Source organism: Rhynchophorus ferrugineus, unplaced genomic scaffold (genome assembly GCF_030347505.1).
Source record: "Rhynchophorus ferrugineus isolate W39M unplaced genomic scaffold, kcgeb_rfMv2 rfM2, whole genome shotgun sequence".
NCBI lineage: Eukaryota > Metazoa > Arthropoda > Insecta > Coleoptera > Curculionidae > Rhynchophorus > Rhynchophorus ferrugineus.
Genome location: NW_027472581.1, coordinates 64,630,829 through 64,652,994, shown reverse-complemented (window position 1 = coordinate 64,652,994; position 22,166 = coordinate 64,630,829). Strand labels below are relative to the sequence as shown.

The 22,166-nt window shown below is 27.8% G+C and overlaps 1 protein-coding gene across 1 annotated transcript in view; it reads right to left on the bottom strand.

The window, feature by feature from the left end:
* The window catches only part of LOC143191209 (uncharacterized), a 363,463-nt gene extending 341,781 nt beyond the window's left edge, over positions 1-21,682 (bottom strand). The window contains exons 1-2 of the mRNA XM_076396072.1: positions 21,216-21,682; positions 20,494-20,748 (exon numbers count right to left, since the gene is read on the bottom strand). Coding sequence (XP_076252187.1) covers positions 20,494-20,748; positions 21,216-21,236 — 276 coding nt within the window. The 5' untranslated portion in view covers positions 21,237-21,682. The remainder of the gene's footprint in view (positions 1-20,493; positions 20,749-21,215) is intronic.
* Between the last annotated feature and the right edge of the window lie 484 nt (positions 21,683-22,166).

Genomic DNA, 22,166 nt, shown 5'->3' with positions numbered 1-22,166 from the left:
TATCTATTACACGTATTTTTATTCTACTATATATACACAATATAGTTTAATACCTACCTACACCTATTTATTTATTTAAAATATTATTTTAACTACTACCAACTGAACACTATGAAGTCGATACAAGCAACAAATTAGATTTCTTTTGTTCTTAATTTAGTTTTGTTTATAAGTCACAAAATTATATTATTATTTTTGTGTTGTTGAGGCTCGGCATCGACATCAAACTAATCAGAACGGAAACCGAACTCACGACCTCCGCGTGTGAGCTGAAGGCTCTAACCACTACACAATAGAAGCATTTACCTGCAATATTTCTACGAATTTCCATATGGTGATTAGTGCTTAAAAAGCAAACTGAACGTCTTTTGTACTGAACGACTTCCGGTCTTTCGTCACATCAGTTCAGTAACAACATTATATATAAATATCTGATTATTTTAGATAAAAAATGTACGAAAACTTTGTACGTGCCTTTGAAATTTGAGGGTTTCCCTCGATTTCCACCATCAGATCCTGACTTGGTTCCAATGGGACCACCTCTTGGAACTACCAACAATAGAACGAACATAGAACCTCCTTTTTTGAAGTCGGTTAAAAATTGCTTCATTCAGACTAATCATAGATCAAAATGTCGTTGCCTTATTTAATTATACTTAATTAGAAGATAAATAATTTAATCTTATGTTTACTCAAAATTAGCAATTCATAGGAATCTGTTCTAAATTAGATAAACTTGTCTGAAACGCATTAAATTGTCAGTAGACAGAACACTATCAAAATCAAAATATAGCAAGAAACACTTTGAAGTCTAAAAAAATATAGTTAATACTTAAATTAATTCAATTATGAAATTGAGAAGTCATTATAAAGACGCAATTTATCTGAATGAGTGACCCATTAAAGATTCATTCATTCTTTTAATGACAATTAAGGATAACAAGTGATTTCTTCCATAGAATTTTTAGCACTCTCATAATACATTGCTATCAAAAGACCAACAAACTGAAATCAAATCAATAATTAAGAATTACAAGACATTCACAATTTCATTACATACATAGAAACCATACAGAAGAAAATACAATTGCAAACAATTTTCGATTTCTCGAATCGCCTTAGCTTTAAAGTACTTCAAACATTTCTTAAACAATTCAAATAAAATAATTAAGATAAAATCAATTCGTTAATTAAGTTAAAATAACCCAAAAACAAATGCAACATTTTAACGTATGTAAAATACTAAATTAAAATAAATCAGATTTCTAAAAAGAAAAACTGAGACATAACATAGAGAAATATTTTTCTTTTATTTCCAGTTAAGATTTAGAATGATATATGATGAAGAACTAAAATATAGATATAATTATATTTCCAGTTTTTTTTTATATACCTAATTATGAACAAAATCTGACTGAACCATTAAAAAATAATCTACAAGATATAGATTAATCTGATCTAGTAACACGTTTCAAATTCCATAACATCTAGTAATCATTATAAATAATGATTCACTTATTCTTATAACAGCTTCCTGCTTGTAAAATTTGTTCGTTAAAACAAATCGTTAAAAATTAAATATAAAGAATGAAAAGGATGATAGAACACAAGATCAGAGACAGCTTGATGGCCAGTTCCACCCACAATTCCGTCTTAAATAAAATTCCCGTTAATTAATTTCAATAATAAGAAAAACTACATATTCTCATGGCAACGAAAACAATTTTGATCAGTTATAATCATCAAGGTCGGCTAATTTATTGCCACTATTCATTTTACATGATTGTATTAAACGCCAATGCACAAAACTTCTAAAAATTCTAATTTATAGATAACAGCGGACATATGTACCTTGAAAACCAAATTGTTTGTTCAACTTGTCCATTCTAAGCTTGGTTTTATAACTAAATTTTTAAATATCAACAATGATAAGATAATGTCCCGTTACTCTGTAGATATGTTTTGAAATTATTTGATCAAAACATATATATATATATAGAAAATATAAATAAGTAAAAAATATCAAAATCAACATATTTATCAATATTGTTAAAATTTTTAATAGATACTAATACCTAATGTATATTACATTACATTTTATAAATTAATTGCTGTACAACAAATCATATAACGTATGCTATATTGATAACGAATGGAAGAGCACTTTGGAAAGAGAATGGAAATTCGAGAAAGATAACGTCGAATGAAGGATTCATCAAATTTATTTAATTATTATTTAAAATTAAAATGGTTACTTAAAAATTTCTCAATAATTTAAAATAATATCAATCGAGATTAATATAAGTAATAATATAATTAATATTCAGTAGTAAAATGTAGTAGTAAAAAAATAATAGAGAATAAATATTAATTACAAATTAATTGCTAAAAATTTTCTGTAATACACATTTTTATTGTTTAAACTTACTTATAAACAATCATAATAACAAATATATTAAAAATAGGAATAACATATATATAGTCTCCTTTCTATCTACTAGGGATTTATCTGGACTTGTCCTACTGTTTAATGTAGGCTCTGAACCGCGGTCCTCGGCATTAATCCTACCGACTGGCGAGTGATCAACTTAGGAGATCATCCCAGAAGAAATCCGGTTTTACCCAGCTTGGTTACTAACACGACTGGGACCGTTTTCCTTGTCGGATTTTGCACTCTTGTCTATAGACGATCACAAATGTTAAACAATCACAAACATAACGACCATGCCCTAGCAGGATTCGAACCCACGACTATCGCAACAGCAGGAGGATATTTTTATTTGTCTTTTATATTAAATGATTCGTTATCAATTGTAGCTGGTATGTTTGAGCCGAAAGGTGAGTATATAACAAACCAAACCTCGGACACAGGTTATATAATGCATGAAAACCTATACAGATAAGCTTAAAAGGGTTGAAGGTCCTACCCTACCGTGCCAGCTGTTTTTATCTGCCATTCTCCCTTCCGATAATGAATTGTGTTGATCAACGCCACGTGGGAATAAGCTATGTATCAAAAAATCAATGACACAAATATTATATACATATTTTCTGGGAAGAGAAACGTTTTGTTGCTATAATTAGGTAAGAAACATATAACAACAAAAAATACAAGAAAATGGTGAACCCACATTGTAAAAAAGGTTATTTTAACTGATATAAAAACCAATAATATTATTTTAAAACCAATAAAACTAAACCACAAGATAAGAAAGATATATAAGGATGAATAAGCAACCCTAGCTCGTCACAACTGGCCACAAGCATCATTTATCCAATTAAACAAACACTACTTACAACGCATTAACAAAGAACCCGAGCCATTCCTACCTGCTCCGCTTCATAAACAAGCCACTCGCACATTTAAAACCTACTGATAGCCATCAATACCTTCGTACAAAAATAGAAAAGGTAACAGTTGGGTGTATTTGTTATATTCGTTAAGACATATATATATATTAATTTAGAATTGTTTTGTTGATAATTTAATTTTTTGTATATATCACAAAATTATATTAATATTTTAGTAATGTTTGGGCTACCGTATCTAAAACCTCATATTAATTATAAATATATATATATATATATATATATATATATATATATATATATATATATATATATATATATATATATATATATATATATATATATATATATATATATATATTGCGTAAGGATTTATATAATTTATTTATTATATTGCTTTGAAATAAAATATAAGCGTATACAATTACAATACGAAATTAATAATTCACATGAAATAACAGAAAATAATTAAATAATTGTAGCTGTAAATATTCATTAAATTTGGTAAAATAAATCTATGAAGTTTACATTAGTTTTAACCACTCATCCACTGTAATTATATTAAATTGTGATGTAATATTTTCTTGTGATATTTTTCAAAGTACAATTTGAGGAAAGTTTCACTTTGCATGTTCTATTCAAAAACAAATACTACTAAAAGTCAATGACTATTACGAATAAAAAAAATTGTTAGTCAAAATATTGCTATAATATGTTTACAACATCGGTGAAAGCTTACTTGAGAAAATAAAATATTTTTAACAGAAAAACTGAATCGACAAAAAATAAATAAGGAGCTCACTAAAAATTAAAAAATAATGAAATTTAGATTTTTAAAACAAAAATATGTACATAATAGTAATAACTATATAAACATAAAAAAGACCAATTTAACCTATCTACTACACATATTTTATATTCTACCATATACTACAGTTTATATTCTACAATTTAGCTTAATACCTACCTAAAGCTATTTATCCATTTACAATATTATTTTAACTACCACCAACATATCACTTTGAAGTCCATGCCGAACCGAAACAGTTATATTAATTTAGATTTGTTTTGTTGATAATTTAATTTTTTGTATATATCACAAAATTATATTAATATTTTAGTATTGTTTGGGCTACCGTATCTAAAACCTCATATTAATTAATATATTTTTATATAAAAACAAGAATAATTGTTAGATATATTATAACATTCGATACAATTTTACTAAAAATAACGATAATGCCATGAATTTATAACGGTTCCATTTATGCTTCACTGAATCGAACAAAAATAAAAGCATACCCAATTACAAACTGAATAAAAAAAATAACTATACGTATATAGTAGTCTAGAACTTTCAAAGTTGGAAATATAGAAGAGCCGGTTTCAGTTAGGGGACAGAGACGGAAATTAAATATCGATTTACCTCGATTATATTTTAGGGATATCTTTTGAAAAAGCGACTGCGTTACGAAATTAAAAAAATACTTTGAAAATTATTCGCGTTCAACGAAACTAAATAAAATACTGACATGAAGCGTATAATTTAATACGTTTTATAATATCCTTGCAACAAATCATACCGGACTTTAATTACCATCTGAAATAATGAGTAAAAGGCACTAAAACCGTTGTGTGAAGCTAGCATTAACAGTACAAATATTGAGAGGAACCTCTTAAAGATTCCTTCGATGTAAGACTTCCGAATATGTTCAAGAATCTGCGTACTTCAGCTGCAGATTTTTTTAAATGACAAGGTGCAGTAAAATTAATCATATATATTCTCTTATTTCATGACGCGTAACATAATTAATATTATAACAAAAAGTTAATTACACTTTAAGAAAAAAAATAGACATCACACGTAAGCAGTCTTAGGCTTAATGTTGATACGAGCATCCGTTGGAAAACAGCGATAAATTAACCAAGATACAAAAATTTTATAACAAATTAAATAACAATTTGGCCAAATGATAAATAAAAATGAAATTATGAAAATGTTAAGTCTTATACAATTATTGTGTGCTTGATTATTATCTGGTTAAAGATTGTTAATTCAACAAATAATATTTAGAAATAAACATTTAATATAAACATAGATATTTATAAGCTTCCAAATTATTATAATTTATAATTATAATATAATTACTGCCTGACAAAAATTGCAAAGTACTTATATTGAAAGAAATTATTTCACAATATTCACAAATAAAGGATTTTCGAGCTTGGTTGGTGCAGCGGTAAAGGCGACGGGACTGTCCACCTACTGTTGCGATAGTCGCGGGTTCGAATCTTGCTGGGGCATGGTCATAAATTTATGTTTGTAATTGTTTAATATTTGTGATTGTCTTATATTATTAAGTTTATATAATATTTTGTAAAGTAAAAGAGTTTGGAGTTCAGAATTATGGCGAAAAAAATTATTATTATTTCATTTCCTGATAACACTATATTCACTGCAATAAAACAGAATAAAACAGTTCTCATACAGTTTAGCTATACTTTTAGTTATCGTAGTAGTATATCTAAAACCATATCAATAATAAATCTAATAAGTAATAAAATAATAAAAAACATTAATGCAGAGGAGCTTCAGATAGTGAGCAATATATTAGATCAAATTACCAAAATTAAGCAGATATTTTATTGCGATATAGTTAACGAACGCTGAAAACTAATTTTAGATAGAAAACATTTAGACCAAATATTGATATATATCACTATGATGAAATATTTATGGCCGTCATGTCACTCTAGTTTTAACTGTAAACAAAAGAGTATTGATATTTATAATAGTACATGTACCTGAGATATCAATGCCCCATCCTGTTATGCTTATTAAGTTGTAAAACATGTATTGGCTCACGAGTATTTGTTGAACAATAGTTGCTTAAAATAAATTGCTTGCCATATCCGGCTCTGTATAGTCGGATATAACACTTTGATTTCTTGATTCATATATAGATTGTTTTCATAAATATATTTATATTAAATTTCACAGATTTTCATTTATAACTTTTTGTAATTTTATCACGTAGTTCTCGTTATTTGAACATAATAGCGAATAAAATTGCAAAAATACCTAATCTAAAATCGTTAAAATAATAAGAACTAACTAACCACTTTTTAAGTATTTAATAATTCATATTAATGTCTTAAAAATTATTATATTTCCTTTATTTGAAATAGAGAATTAATAATCAATTTCCATTAAAATATGTGCAAACATAACAGGTCAATTGAAAAGTCCCCGGAATGACACATAGATGACGCTACTAGAAGTAAATCCATATCTTAGTAAGATGAACCGAACGGACCGTGAACGCAGTGGACGCCCAAAACAGGTTGTTACCGACGAAAATATTTAAAAAATCCACAAAATGATTTTGAATGACCGTAAATTGAAATTGAATGAAATAGCAGACACTCTAAAGATATCAACTGAACGTGTACATCATATCATTTACGAATATTTGAGTATGAGAAAGCTCTGTGCAAAGTGGGTGCCGCGCGAGCTCACTTTTGACCAAAAACAACGATGAGTTGATGATTCTTAGCAGTATTTGAAGATGATAAACCCGAGTTTGGAATAATGGAATAATTTTCATTGACTACCTTGAAAAAGGAAGGACCACCAACAGCAACTATCACATAACGTTATTGGACCGTTTGAAAGACGAAATTGCGGAAAAACGGCCGCATTTGAAGAAAAAGAAAGTGTTGCTTCACCAAAACAATGCACCGTGTCACAAGTCAATGAAAACGATGGCAAAAATCCATGAATTGGGCATCGAATTGCTTCCTCGTCCACCGATTCTCCAGATCTGACCCCCAGCTACTATTTCGTGTTCTCATATCTCAAAATAATGCTCGCTGGGAAGATATTTTCGTCGAATGAAGAAATGATTGCCGAAACCGAGGCCTATTTTGAAGCAAAGGTCAAATCGTACTACAAAAATGGTATCGAAGTTTATTAAAAAAAATTTTACTATGGTAGGCCGGGGATTTTTCAATTGACCTGTTAAAATTAAATATTATTTTATAAATCAATATTGAGTTAATATTGAGACTAAAACTCTCTTAAATCAAATATATAAAATTAAATTTTATGTTGCTGTTATTCCAATAAATATTTGTTCTAAATTGGTAACAAAACAAAGTTAATATTTTGAAAGTCACGCATTTATATTTTGTTAAGATGAGTCATCTATAAAAGTGATACAGTGCTTGATATATACTAAAATTTTAAATTTAAAGTTTCTAAAAAATAGTAATACAGCATTACAGTTTTACATAATATTATGTGAATTAAATTTGCAACAGATGGTGCTAATGTGTATTAAATTGAATCGGGTACATTTGTAATTCACTTCATGTTGAAGCATCACTTTTCAGTATATGTTATATCGTCGAAATGCCGATAAAAATGTTTTCAGATCATAGAAAATGCTTGGTTTTGTACAGAGTAAATAGCATTTGAGGGAAATGTTACTTTTTTACTTAAATTTGAAGGAAAATACAGTTGAAGGTTATCGAATACTGTGTGAGGCTTTTAGCAATCAATTTTTATAGATTACAACATGTGAATATGGAGTTTTTAAAAGTGGTTTCAACGTTCTAAAAATGATGATTTTTAACACCGAAGGCAAAGAGCGTTCTGGACAGCTCTAAAATAGGAAATGCTACCCTCGGTACTTCTGATTACGACTTATTCTAACATATCAGTCGTAACCTATCAAACCACTGCTTCAGTTCTTATGAAGATACCAAAAAGTGGGCCGACTAGTGAGATGGGGAAAAGTAGCGGCTATCGATGGACAATATTTTGGACAAAATACATTGTACGGGTAACAATCCTTAAAAACAAACTAATTTATAAGACTAATATATTGGCTATTTTTGTAAAGGTATGTATTTATTGAACAAATTTTTGAAGTTTTCAAATTATCAAAACTAATTAGCATTAAGATCCAAGTAGTTTCAAAAGAATCATATAAAAATTGGTTCTGACGTCTCAACGTTAATGTAGAAGATGAATTTGAAAGTTTGAAACTTTTACTGTGACTTAATACACGGTGCTTTGTATTGTTTAGACTAGTACTTAGACAATTAATTTTTCAGAACAGTTAATTTAATTAAATGTATTTTCAAACATAGAATAGAAAATGGAAATACAACAAATTGTATTGCCACCAGTTATATTTAATTAATAATTAATGTGTATGATTAAATTGTCTGCATTTTTTAATATATTTATTAACATAATTTTCACTACTCATTCCATTAATAAAATATTTTATATTTCTATTTAAAGACAATCGATACGAATATTATTCAACGTTATATGTTGTATAAAGTATATAATACGTACAGGAAGTAACTATAACGACATGTTAACAAAGAAGCAAGGACTCAAAGACTAGAAAACTAATTTACTCTAATTTATAAACCTTAAATATGTTATTACCAGCACAATATATAAGTTTTATGGTTAAACATGAGAAAACACATTCACAAGGATATTAAATTAACGTAAGCTAATTGGTAAACATTGATAATTAAGTCGCATGGCAAAAACAGAACGTTAAAACTAAAAAATATTCATTTATTTATAAAAACAATATAATTCTTTTTTCGGTTGCTTTCTCTTTTATTCGTTATGATGGTCGTCGAAATCTTCATTACTGCTTATGTCATAGATAATTAAAGAGTACTGTAGCAACTATTTTGTCATAAAATAAATAATCTGCGTTTTTAGATCGTTTGGTGAAAATACTTTATGTAATCACAATAAATATAACTTAATTCGTCGTGCTCCTTAAAAAGACACGAGTAATCCATATTTTATCTTGTATTTCCGTGAATGAATGTAACTATGAACAATACTGTTCAGAAAGCAGTAATAAAACATAATAGTAATAATATTAAAACATATTCGAAATATGTTTAACTGGAGAAACCAATTATACCAAAATCGGGAACCAATTAAATCACACGGCAGGATAAATGGGACCGAGCGAGAAACAATAAATAAAGGCTTGTCGAATAACCATCCAAACTAAAGGTTTCACAACAAAGTTAAAAAATGTGGCAAGAAATGCGGAGAAAATATTTAAAGAAATTAAGAAAAATGTCAATCCCAAAATAATTCCAAGTTCTATTTAATTACAGAGGAAATTGCACACAAAATTCAAGAAAAGCATTCCATTATTAATGAAACATGAAACATTTACAAATATGCCATATGCAACGTTTATCAACCTCAGATGGTGTTAAAAAAATAAAAATAAAAAGTACCTATTGAAGACAGATGATTTAAAGGTTATAATAGCAATTAACTAAATAGAGCCACAGATGTTATTTAAGAATTTCTAAAATAAAATAAAATAGCTCAGTATTTCCCAACTAAGCAACATCAATATAAGTTTACTTCATATTTTATTTACATTTAATTGCACTACATTACATAATTTTTTCAAAATATTCATAAGCAAAGAGTTCTTCGATAAAACGGACCTTTATTCACAAAATTTTGCATTCACTCAAAAAATGTTTGTCATGGCGGTAGGTTTTTGTTAATCTATAGTAATCAAAAAAGCCACAAAACCTTTTTATCTATAAGTCATCCTAATATTCCTCCATGTGGATCGCCTTCATGTCTACAACTAATTTGAACGATTTAGTCAACTTCAATGATGAAGCGAAAATAAATGTTCTTATGTTATGTTCTTTAGAATTTGATTATATTCCTATAGAAGATGAAATGTTAAAATGGCGTTGAATTATTAGTACTAATGTCAACAAATAGATGATACAAATAGATATAATATCGATTTACTGTAAACCGAGAAAGTAGTATGTAATAATGGATGCAATCACAGTAAATACTCCAGAAAATTCGGGTAGAGCGGTAGAGTTTATCATAGAAATACAAACAAAATCAGTCTTTTATAAAACCTATTTGAACTTAAGGGTTGCAAATACGAGATTGCGCTAAAACATCAAACCGACTAGTAATTCCGCGCTGCCAAGTTCTTTCGACGTTCTTCTTAACGTACCAATAAGTAACCAAAGAACTGCACAATGACCTCGAAATCATATGGATCTCAGAAGTTTTCCAAGATTTCGTCTTAAAACATGAAATAAGGTTACTAACTCGAAGTAACGTGGAAGCAATATAGCTACTGGATAAGGAGCAGGACAACAAATCAGCAGATTGAAACGAACTACAAGAACTTAAATTAATTTTAACAATAGTAATAAATTATTTTTTGAATTAAAATTAATTATATCTAATGTGAGATGTAATAAAAAATCCCATATTTGGGTAAAAATATTCCTACAAAAATATAAACAAAATACAAATATTTTCAATACCAACTATTTTACTTGATCGTTAATTGTTATGGACATTTAAAAGTCGTAAAGTACTATTTAAACGCCTTCAAATTTATTTAGACATATCATTTTACATACAGAGACACGTATTCGACAAATTTGCTCAACACACAGTGAAGGTTGCCTTTTTTAAAAATATCCATACATATTAAATGTGAAGCTTGATAACCTACTGAACACTCGACGTAACTATTTATGTATGAGGATTTAAAGTTTCCAAATCAAAATATACAGAAGCTAATTCTGCAGAGAGTACCGACGGAAATTAAATATCGATTTCCGGCTTATATTTCACGAATATCCTTTGAAATATCGTGGATGCGGATATATAAAAAAAGTATTGCTCTCGCATTTATTTACGTTAATAACCAATAAATAAATAAGTACATGGAAAAACGAGATTAAAGATCTTTTATGGTAATTTGAAGGAAATTCACAACTTGGAATTATTCATTGATAATTTAAATTAGCCTAAAAACCAATGATTATATTAACTAATTTCTTTTTTTCTAAATGTTTGTCGAATCCTTAGGTTAAAAAGTATGATACAATATTAAAAAGTATAATATAATAAATATTATAATATAAGTTCCAAGTATGAAATTAACATTATTGTCTTCTGATGGGCTAAAGTCTACGATCCAAAAATCAATGAATACTATATTAAATACATTTTTTCCAAATTATGGTTTAATCCTTAGATTAGAAACTATGATACATATACTGAGAAATATGGTGGATGGGCATGCCCTAACACATCTATTGACCACTGATATTTAAGCAGTCACGAAGAAGAACTTTATATAAATTATGAACCAATTTAGATATTCAGCCTGATTCAGACCAACAAGAGATTGAAAAAGTAACAGCACAAAATTTTGAAGGAATAACAGATTGAATACAGTCAATTAAGTTACAGTTCCGGACCTAAAACATGGTTTATTTATTATTGTTTTAGAGTTGCCCTAATTGTTTACTATCATTATTTAAAAATAAAAAATAAACAGATTTTTTTGAAAATACAACAAAAGGCATTATTCTACAAATTATTCTCTCCTCTCCATTCAATTAAACACTAAAAAAACATATATTTGTATAAAATAAAGTATGTAGAACGGGTGTTTAAGTGTAATTAATATTAGACAAGCTCTAGAATTGTCCATATAATTGTTTTATCAACTGGTGTTTTTTGACAGAAACTTTGCCAACTTTAAAATTGAAAAATATCTGCATCATTTCATATCATTTTAATAATATCTTCTAATAAACGACAATATAATTACCAAAATTAAATAATAGAGAAAATTTCTAAAAACTTTAATATAACAAAAGCCTACAAACATCATATAACAGAAATACTTTTAAAATAATTTAATTAATTTACTTGTGCTTTAAATTATACGAATTAATAACCAACATTTAATTAATTTGATACTAATAATGAAACTATTGATTCTCCATTTCGAATTGATGATGTCGTTAATAAATTAGTAAAGGCCTTAATTAATATATCGTACATAATAGGATATTTTTAGTAGAATACATTTAATAAATTGTATCCAGCTCTCAGACACTCGACCAATATAATTAGATGACGTAAAAAAGTAAAGAATGGGTCTGCTTGATATAAACAAAATATATGTAATGTTAAAAAATTAAATCCAAATAACTTAAAAACAAATTAAATAGCTATTTTGTAAAAACTCTAATATGTTCATTTTAGGTATATTAATTTCAATTATATTTTAACGTCCCTTTTTTACCAATCAGGGTTTATCAGAATAGGAACAATTGCTTAACGTGGGCTCTGAACTACGGTCTTCAGCGTTAAACTATTAGCTACGTAGTGTCAATTCCATAAGACATCCGGTCTTACCCATCCTATTTACCGGCGTGACTGGGATCAGATAGAGACGTATCCTGCGGGATTCGAACCCTCGACTATCACAGTAGTAAAAGAACAGTCGCCATCGCCTTAGCCACTACGTCTACCAAGCTGGTTTTAGTTATATTATTATCGGCATGACATATTATGACACAAGATATGAGGGTCTACGGAAACATCCTGATATTTATACCACGTATACCATTGTACAGGAAAATATCATAATGATGAATATAGGAAGAAACCCAGTGACGGATCCAGACTCAAACTCTCAATATCCCCAAAACCAAAACTCTAAATCTGCTGCTGAAGAAAACAATAATTTGAATAAATATAATAGAAAAAGTATTAAGGAAAGACCTTCTAACCCCCGGGTTGGATGGTAAGTATAGTCATTAACGATGTGTGTCACGATTCTTGAAACCTTCAATTGAAAAAATGTGTAGGTGAGGAATACACATACAGATAGAAATAGATAAGTTCTCTTCAGCAATAGCTCAATAATAGAAAATGACAACAATATGTGACTAAAAAAGTAATGACGCGAATCATTGTGTTGGCTTCATGGATAAAGTTAATATGAATAATGAAAAAAAATTCAGAAAAAGTGCAGCCAACAATTAAGGATTTAATTTTTAAATCCTCATTAAGTTAAAAGTACTTGAAACGCCCTTTTGAAGATTATGTGTAAAAAATTAAAAGACGGAAAAAATTAATATTGATGTAAAATGAAATATAACCTAAAAATATTCACAGAATTATTTAAAAATAACTTAATAACATCTTAAATAATAACATCCATAATGATACTTGGACATTATACTTCAATGATTCTTGTTCACAAAATATTATAATTAAGACATATAATAGAAATATAGATAGATCGTGGTCTATATTTCAATAGTATATAAGTAAGAAAATAAGAGAAAACAACAACAAAATTTGGTAAAACGTATTCAAAGCGGAAAAATTAAATTAATTGAAATAATGAATAATATTAATAGGGATTTATATCTATTTATTTACGATTTAAAAGAAGCACAGGTAGAATGTTGGTATTATCCCCCGTTGGTCAATTCCAAGAACTCGACATTTACCAACGGAAACTTTTAAGATTGGGTCAAAAATTTGTCCCAGAAAGTTAATGTATTTCTCGGTGAAGAAACGCAATTACCGAAAGACAAGAATATTTATAAATCGTTTCATTTACCTTTATTTTAAGTGAAAGTTTTTAACCGGCACATAGATTAGACCGACCGTCCATAAACTTTTAAATTATTTATCCATTCCTCGTCGTTTCTAACTATTTACATTTTATACTTTGATATATTACACATAATGTCTTAAAATTTAAAGTGCTTTTTAAACAAAATGACCATACGATTGGGAACAGAATCATTTAAAAATAAATGCTTCAATTGAAAATTTCACAATATGAGAATTTTCTAATTAATTGATTACATTGATTTAATGATCTTTAATATTTCAATGAAGCAAAAAAAAAGATGTTATTAAACAAACATTAAATTTTCTGTCCAGAGAATAAATAAAATAATAATTAAAATATTTTAATTTGAGGTTAATGATAATATATTTTTCGCAATTAAACATGTACGAATTATGCATTACATGCATATTTATATACATATATTATGCTTCATCATTACATATTGATATACGCTCCAAACATATTTCTTGCTACAACAGTCAACAATGCAAGAATTGTTTTAAATTATTTCTAGTACGTACTTCTAGTTAAACTAATTTTTAGTACAATTTGAAGCAGGAATTCTTAAATAAAATGGGTAAACCAACCCTTATATTAAAATAAAAAACATTACAAACGTTACATATTAGAATAAAATTTCCTATATTTAATCATGTTTAAGATAATTGTTAAAATAATTAATACTTTACTTTGATACTAACTAGATCAAAATGATGTACTAAATATTCATTTAAAACATTTTTATAAAAAAAACTTATTTTTATAACTAATCTGACTAAAAACGTTGATTCGGCAGATTTATTTCAGCAAACTTGACATACCAAAACAACAGACATGTTCGTCCTCTTTATATCGAGAAATTTAATTGATATAAGATATATAAGATGTCCTTAAAAAAAGTCAAAAAGATAATAAACATTTTGCAGTTGAGCATTAAAATGATCAATACTTGTAATGTAAAACAATCACTACAATTGTTTGTAATTGAATGAGTGTTTGTAAAAGCTTTAACATGCTTCCTACATCTTCAGACCGTGTGCGTGTCTTAATGTATCAATGCATAAATTTAAAATATCACCATCAATTAGATGAATTAATATAAATAAAAATTATTCCACTAAATATAAAACATAATAAACATTTTTGAATTTGATGCTTTAAATAATAAGATGAAGCGTAAAGACATACATGAACAATGGTAAGAAAATAGTCATCAACGATAGTTGTCAGATCTGATCCATAGTGATTACTACTTATTTACAGACTTACTTCAAAGAATTAAAAAAACAAAAATTAAGCCAGTTAGTTTTCAGAGAATGCTGAATTATTTGTTTTCTCTGTACGACATTTTTATCTTTGTTAACTTAATAGTTTTCGTTATAAGCAGATTTTTAAAATACAAATTTTAAAGAAACATACGCTTAAAATTTAATATTAATTAACATAAAACCGATTGTTCTAAACTAGGTTCCAACATTATCTCATTTTATCACATACAAATTGATAAAATATTCAGTCGCATACACCGAAAAAGTTATGTTACAAAACAAACTCGCTTATCATCATTTCAAAACCAAATTAAATAAAATATTTTATAAAGTATCAAATAGTTTTCGATGAAATAAAACAAAAATGTAGCATCAGCGCGCTTACAATATTATTATTTAAAATAAATTATTTACGTATATAATAATTCACATTGTTTACAACACGGTGAAATCAATACGCCAATGAAAACCCAGTATTATTGCACAATGTTGTATCGTTGAAATATATGTTTAAATAACAATAAAAATAAATTTACATTGATTAATAATTTCTGTAATTTAACAAAAACATATGGATATACTTGGTGTATTCCCGTGATTAATTTGAAATGGTTAATTCAGAAATAATTAATGAATTACTTAAACCCATAAACATAAACAATTTAATTATTACTGCATTAGCTGGATAAAGTACAAATGAATTAACATTTACTTTTAGCAATTAAATTTACTACTATCAATATTTCTATTATTCCTTTTACATCACACTCATATTATTTCCCATTATATCAAATATATAATTTACAAATTTTATAGTATCCATTATATTTAATAGTCATTTGTTTGAATTGAAAAAGTGTTTATATTATATATAAATACTACTATAATACTATAAGCATTAATAATGTTCATACTCTAAATGTGATTATATCAATTAGCTTAAAAATTATGAGGTTAATCAATTAATTAAATTAAATGCAATTTCAGATTACCCAAATATTTGATATATTATTAATAAAACAAAAAACCTATAATTTGTATCTACTAAAATATAATTTTGGTATCATTAGCTGAATATACCCTAATTGTGAGAAATCAATTATTGGCAATCAAGATTACCGACTGACGAGATCTCGCAAAGGTCCCATGTTATCCAGCTCAATCGGAAACTAAACTCAAAAGAGGCACGTGATCTTGTCACTATTTTTTGAACAAAGAATATATTTTATTATATATATTTATATAACAACAAAGGTAAGTTGAAAATGAAAACTTTGTATATTATCATAATTAAACAGTTAACATGCCAAAATAATTCATAAACATAATTGTACAACTATGCCCAGGCAGGATTCGAATCCACGACTATCATAGAAGTAGAAGAACCTTCCTGTTTCATTGACATGTGGCTACCAAGCCCTGCACATATTATACAGAAAAGACCTACATAATCTAAGAAAGTTCCAAAAAATTACTATAACAAAATATAAACCGTTGAAGATAAGATCAAAGATAATATAAATATAAACTTGATAAGTGATTTAACGAAATACTTACTAATAATACTCTTAATGAATATGATAAGTTAAGGTAATATTCCTAGTCTATACTATAATCGATATAATCTGAATTCTTAGAAACGAGCCAAAATTAAAAAAATTGTAAAGCAAAATTATTAAAAAATTTAGAGTATTATGGAGTAAACGGCTTTTTTGTCGTCCTAACACAGGAGGCATCTGTTTTCCGCGTGAACAATTATTCCGCACAGGGGGGGATTAGTGGGCATGACTAGCTTTTTGTCTGTCGAGACATATGATTATTGAATCAATTTCTGCATTCATATCTATCAGAAATCTCAATTCTCAGAACATGCTTCAGGATCAGGATATTTAAATAATTACGCATAGGTAAGACCTATTTCTTTCTATTAACAACAAAAATAACTATCATTATTGTAGGAAACATCCCGTACAATATTCCAATTACTAAATAACACATTATAATTAATACAGTATAATTCCGATTTATATCGTTATTAGTTGACAGTACCTGTCCATTTCATAATCAAAATTAATTTAATTTCAACGTACCATCATTTAATTCAACGTATCATTGAAAAAAAAAGTAACTAAAACTATTGGTTTTATATTAAAATTTAATGATGTTAAAGTCCAACTATTAACAGTTTTCTATCAGGGAAACTCGTTTTAAGAATTCCAAGCTATACTAATTATCAAAATATAAAAAGTTAATGTATAATGTTGACAATAATATAATAATGAAACAATAATAAAGGCTCCATTATTAGTTTTCTAAAGAAACATCCTTAAAATAGTACATTGTTGACGATATTTATTTATTCATTATTTTGGAAGAAATATTTTACTACATAAGGCAAATTTAAAATAAAACTAATAATTTAGTTCAAACTTAATAACTTTAAGATTAATTAATTCAGTGTTATAATTATTTAAAATAAATTCACAATCAGCTTTAATTATAATATTGTATAAAATTTTCATAAATCAAAGTAATAAGATCTCAAATTACGGTATATAAAATATAAAATAATATCATGTATATAAAATAATACAGTCATTAAAATATTCAAAATGTTAATAAAATTAATAAAATTTTCAAAAAGTTATATAACTATCAAATAGATTCATTTTAAAAATGTCTAATCTATATCAATTATCAATATATTACCAATGAATCGCAAATTTAAGTGGATATACTACCACTTAATATATGATTAATTTTTGAGATATTTGTTATATTAATATATATATATATATATATATATACATATATATATAAAGAAATTAAAGATTAGATGTGCCTTTTAAACGATCAAATGTACGATTTAAATTAGAAATGTAGAATTAGAATGAAAGAAATAATCAAACATTTTGCAATTCTAGTGTGATCTCGATAAATAAAATATTAATATGGCTTCCCAAAGAAAAAAAAAGCTTTTAAATATTTAGATAACGAAAATACATACTTAAAATTATATTCAAAGAAGATTTGTGTCTTACTTGACGAGAAGAATAACGAATAAAAAACGAAAACATATTTCACAATGTTATATGTAATAATTTTATTTTGAAATGGTTTCTAAATATAAAATAAAGCAAATAAGTTTCCGTTAAAAAATCGATACACGCTCGGTTCTATTCAGCATCGAGGACTTTATTCGAAATACCACATTATTTCATCATTATTATCATATTTTATGATATGTCAACGAAATACAGTTAACATTTTTATATTACGCAAAACAATATAAATGTGCATAGAGTCATCTTGAATTAACTTTAAGAACATTTTTTATATAAATTTTAGATTTAAAATAATTTGCAATAATATAGTAATTAATTCATTATAATTAACTTTACAGTCAGAAGAAATTATAATACTTTTTAATAAAGAATATTTTTTTTACTAATAACCTATTGTTAATTATTCTATATTCTCTCTTTACACGCCCTACCACTCAACAAGTAGAAGTAAAAATTTAATCGAATTAAAATATTATAAAATCAGATCTGCTCAGATCTATCAAAATTGTATTATTTCATCGCTACTAATGGCGTATATCCTGTTGAATTAATTTAATCTAAAAGTATAATCAAATTTGTCGGATTCAATGCCATTTATATTCTTTTCTTATTTAAAATCAAAAATAATTCACTCTATAAGTGAAACAATATTTTAACTTTAAGGATAATAATATAATTATTTAAAGAATATTGTAAAGAATAAAATATTTACAATTTTTTTATGCCCCCTGTATACGAATTTACTTTATATGCTCACAGCTGAAACAGGGACCGTTACCAACTTACCGTCTACTCTAGTAAATGAATAGTAAATATAAAATTGTGAACTAGTATCTAAAAAAATTCACATCAGATAACAACATCGGAAATATCTATAATTACTCTGTAACTCAAAACCTTATCAACTAATAAATACGACATAAAAGATTAAGAAAATTACTTTCTCAATTATAATCAATGAACGGAATAATAGAATTAAAAAAATAGCGCCTTAAATACTAAAAATAATTTTAACACTTGTTTAATTTCGCCAGTTATATTTTCCTTACAATAAAATTCACCTTGAACGCTCACCTTCAAACAATATATTAATAATAATTCAATCCGCGCTCGAAAAGTGAACTTTCATTAGTTTAACTACGCTCGCACCCTGTATATGCTTTTATTTTACATGGCTTGTAAGAAAATCAATGAGGGTAAAGACCCTTATGGAGCGGAAATATCCCGCATATTTCCGTATATCTAAAATTCTAATCAAATATTTGCCCGATTCGATACATTTCATATTTTATTCTTATCTAAAACACGTTTTTTAACTCCCATATATTTTTAACTCCAACAATGAAGCGACTCGCCCGGTATACATTTCCGAACATCTGACTGAAATTGTATTCTACTTGCAAAAATTGATTTCGATTTATTTAATTAAATACAAAAGATACAAGGTTGAAGTATTCATTGCTTTCCACAAGCTTGTCAAACACTCTAAACCCCCTTCTATAATTTCCTAAATATTATTTTAATTTAAATTTAATCGCTCAGCAGTTAATTTTAAACGAGAAAAATAAATCCGTTTGGAAACTTTATAATCTACCCTGTACACATTTAGTTTACATGAAAAAATCGATGTAGTAAAAACCGTTATGAGCTAAAATATCCGGCATTTCCCTTGTAATGCCCAAAAATAATATCCAGAAAAATAAATAGGAAACGTGTAAAATACATATGGTTCTGGCTATGTAAATTATTTTTTAAAATTTAATATATATATTGTCTTTTATACACATATCTATCTGTACGGTACCAATTGGCATTTAAATTACAATAAGTTTTGGAGCATAGAAATAATATCATATATAAAGTAGAAAGAGAAACATAAACTAGAGTGGGATAATCTTCGTAAACCGGCCTCAGCGAATGAGTGCGGTACACCGTAAGTTGCAGGCGGCAAAACGCGGAAGCCGAATTGTAGTTTTTAACACGGTGTACGACACCGGGACGGCCGCCGCTCCCTACGACCGGTGATACGAACTTATTTGACTTCCAAGGCTTCATTTACATTAAAAATAGTTAAAAAGAAAAACTGATTTATAATTAAATGACGTACCTAATTACAAATCCTAAAAAACTTTTTTCTCCCCGCTTTTTCTTGTTCCAACTTTATTGTTGTATGGTGGATTTTTATCGAAAAATGCACTTGCGTATTTTATATGTCGCTAATCTAATTATTACTTTGTATATTAGTGTGGGAGAGAGACGGATATACGGAGACTCGCGCGTTATAGAAAGAGACGAAGTGATAAAAAGGGTGGCTTTTTAAATTTCATAAAACTTTCTTACCTCGCCGTGATCCAGACGACCCTCCGGTGTGTTTTCCGGAAGAAAGTACAGCCGCAAACTAGTCAAAGTCTGTTCGTTATTTTTATCAATCCACAATAACTGCAATTCACCAATGCACAATAAGTCTGAATCGCGCCACATTTTCACAAAGAAAAACTCGCTTAGGTTTATGATTTTCCTCATTCCGTTTTTCGTGTACTTGAACGCCTTGTAGAAAGTGTAGGGTCCATGTTGCCCGCACGGGCCTCCCACCAACTGCAACACAAAACAAAAATAATAAGGCAACAGTATCAGCCAGTCCATTAAAATAAATTAATCCAATTATCATAAAAAATTAAAATAATAAATTTGCTGCATAAATCGACATATTCCCATCCGTACCCGTCCGTGGAATTTGCTGCGTTATCAGAAACCGTAAGTATGCAAAGTAAAAATAATTTTTCAACATTAAATTCCCAATTCTTAAAATTGAAAAAAAACATAACAAACAACAAAAACAAAGTATGCGGGGCCGAAACGCGAAGGAACAAAAGCAAATCGAGGTACCATTGTTGCGTGGGACATACATCTACGGACATAATTTGATTAATTTTAAAAACCACTTAACGCAATACTAACAATAACAAAACTCGAATAAAACAAAAACCGAGCGACGTAAAATCGTCGGACCTTCGGCAAAATATGCGGAAACACTTTACACAACCGCATGGAAAAATTCATACCTGTACATCTTTTATATCCATTTTTTTCTTGAATTTAATCACAAGAGCACTGAAAACGGCACGCTAACACCATCGTCTACTTTGTATTTACTCTAATTATATGACGTCACGACACAGAGTTAAATTCGTAAACGATCGTAACGTTTCGGGATGTGCTCGTACTAACTGGCGCTTTAGAATAAAATGGAGGTGGAGTGAACGCAGAAAGAAATAAACATTCTCGGAGTCGAGAGATAGGCGAAGAGCTCGGCGCGACCGGCCCGTTCGAAAAGTGAAAATAGCCGTGATAAGTGCAAGTCAACAACCATCAATTTTATTTAGTTGCAATGTGTCGTAAGTTTGGTTTCTCTTTCTCTCTCACGCTCTCTCCTAGCTGATCGCGATCCGTCTCGTTCGACACCAACAAAAATGCCAAATTTTTATTCCGTAAACGGCCGCCCTGATTCCACCTAACAATAGGAAATCATGAAAGGAAATGTTTTTATTTGGCGTACGGCAGTTTGATGCTATGACCGTTCGGAGACCGAACGCCTGTTGACGTGTATTGTGGGTTGCGTATTTTCTATATTATAATATTTACTTTAATGACACATTTCCGGCATTTATTATAATTCAGTGTATACTTACGGTTTGTTTATTCAAAAAATCAGTGTGGTAGTGCTCTGAAATTATGTGAAATTGTGTCATACGTATGTTTATAAGCCAAATATCTTCAAATAATTCATTTCTTTTAAAGACCTAACCTAAATCAAAATAAAATAAACAAATACGGATTTCTATTTATTTGACAAATTGTTCTAAATATAGCAATAGAATTTATCACAGCTTTAATCTATATGTTTTGTTACGGAGTAAGTTTTTAGTTATTTTGTAATAATTTAGTTCTATTAAAACACATAGTTTCATTTAGGATTTTTGCGACTTGTATTATAATTGAATTTTGCCAGTGAA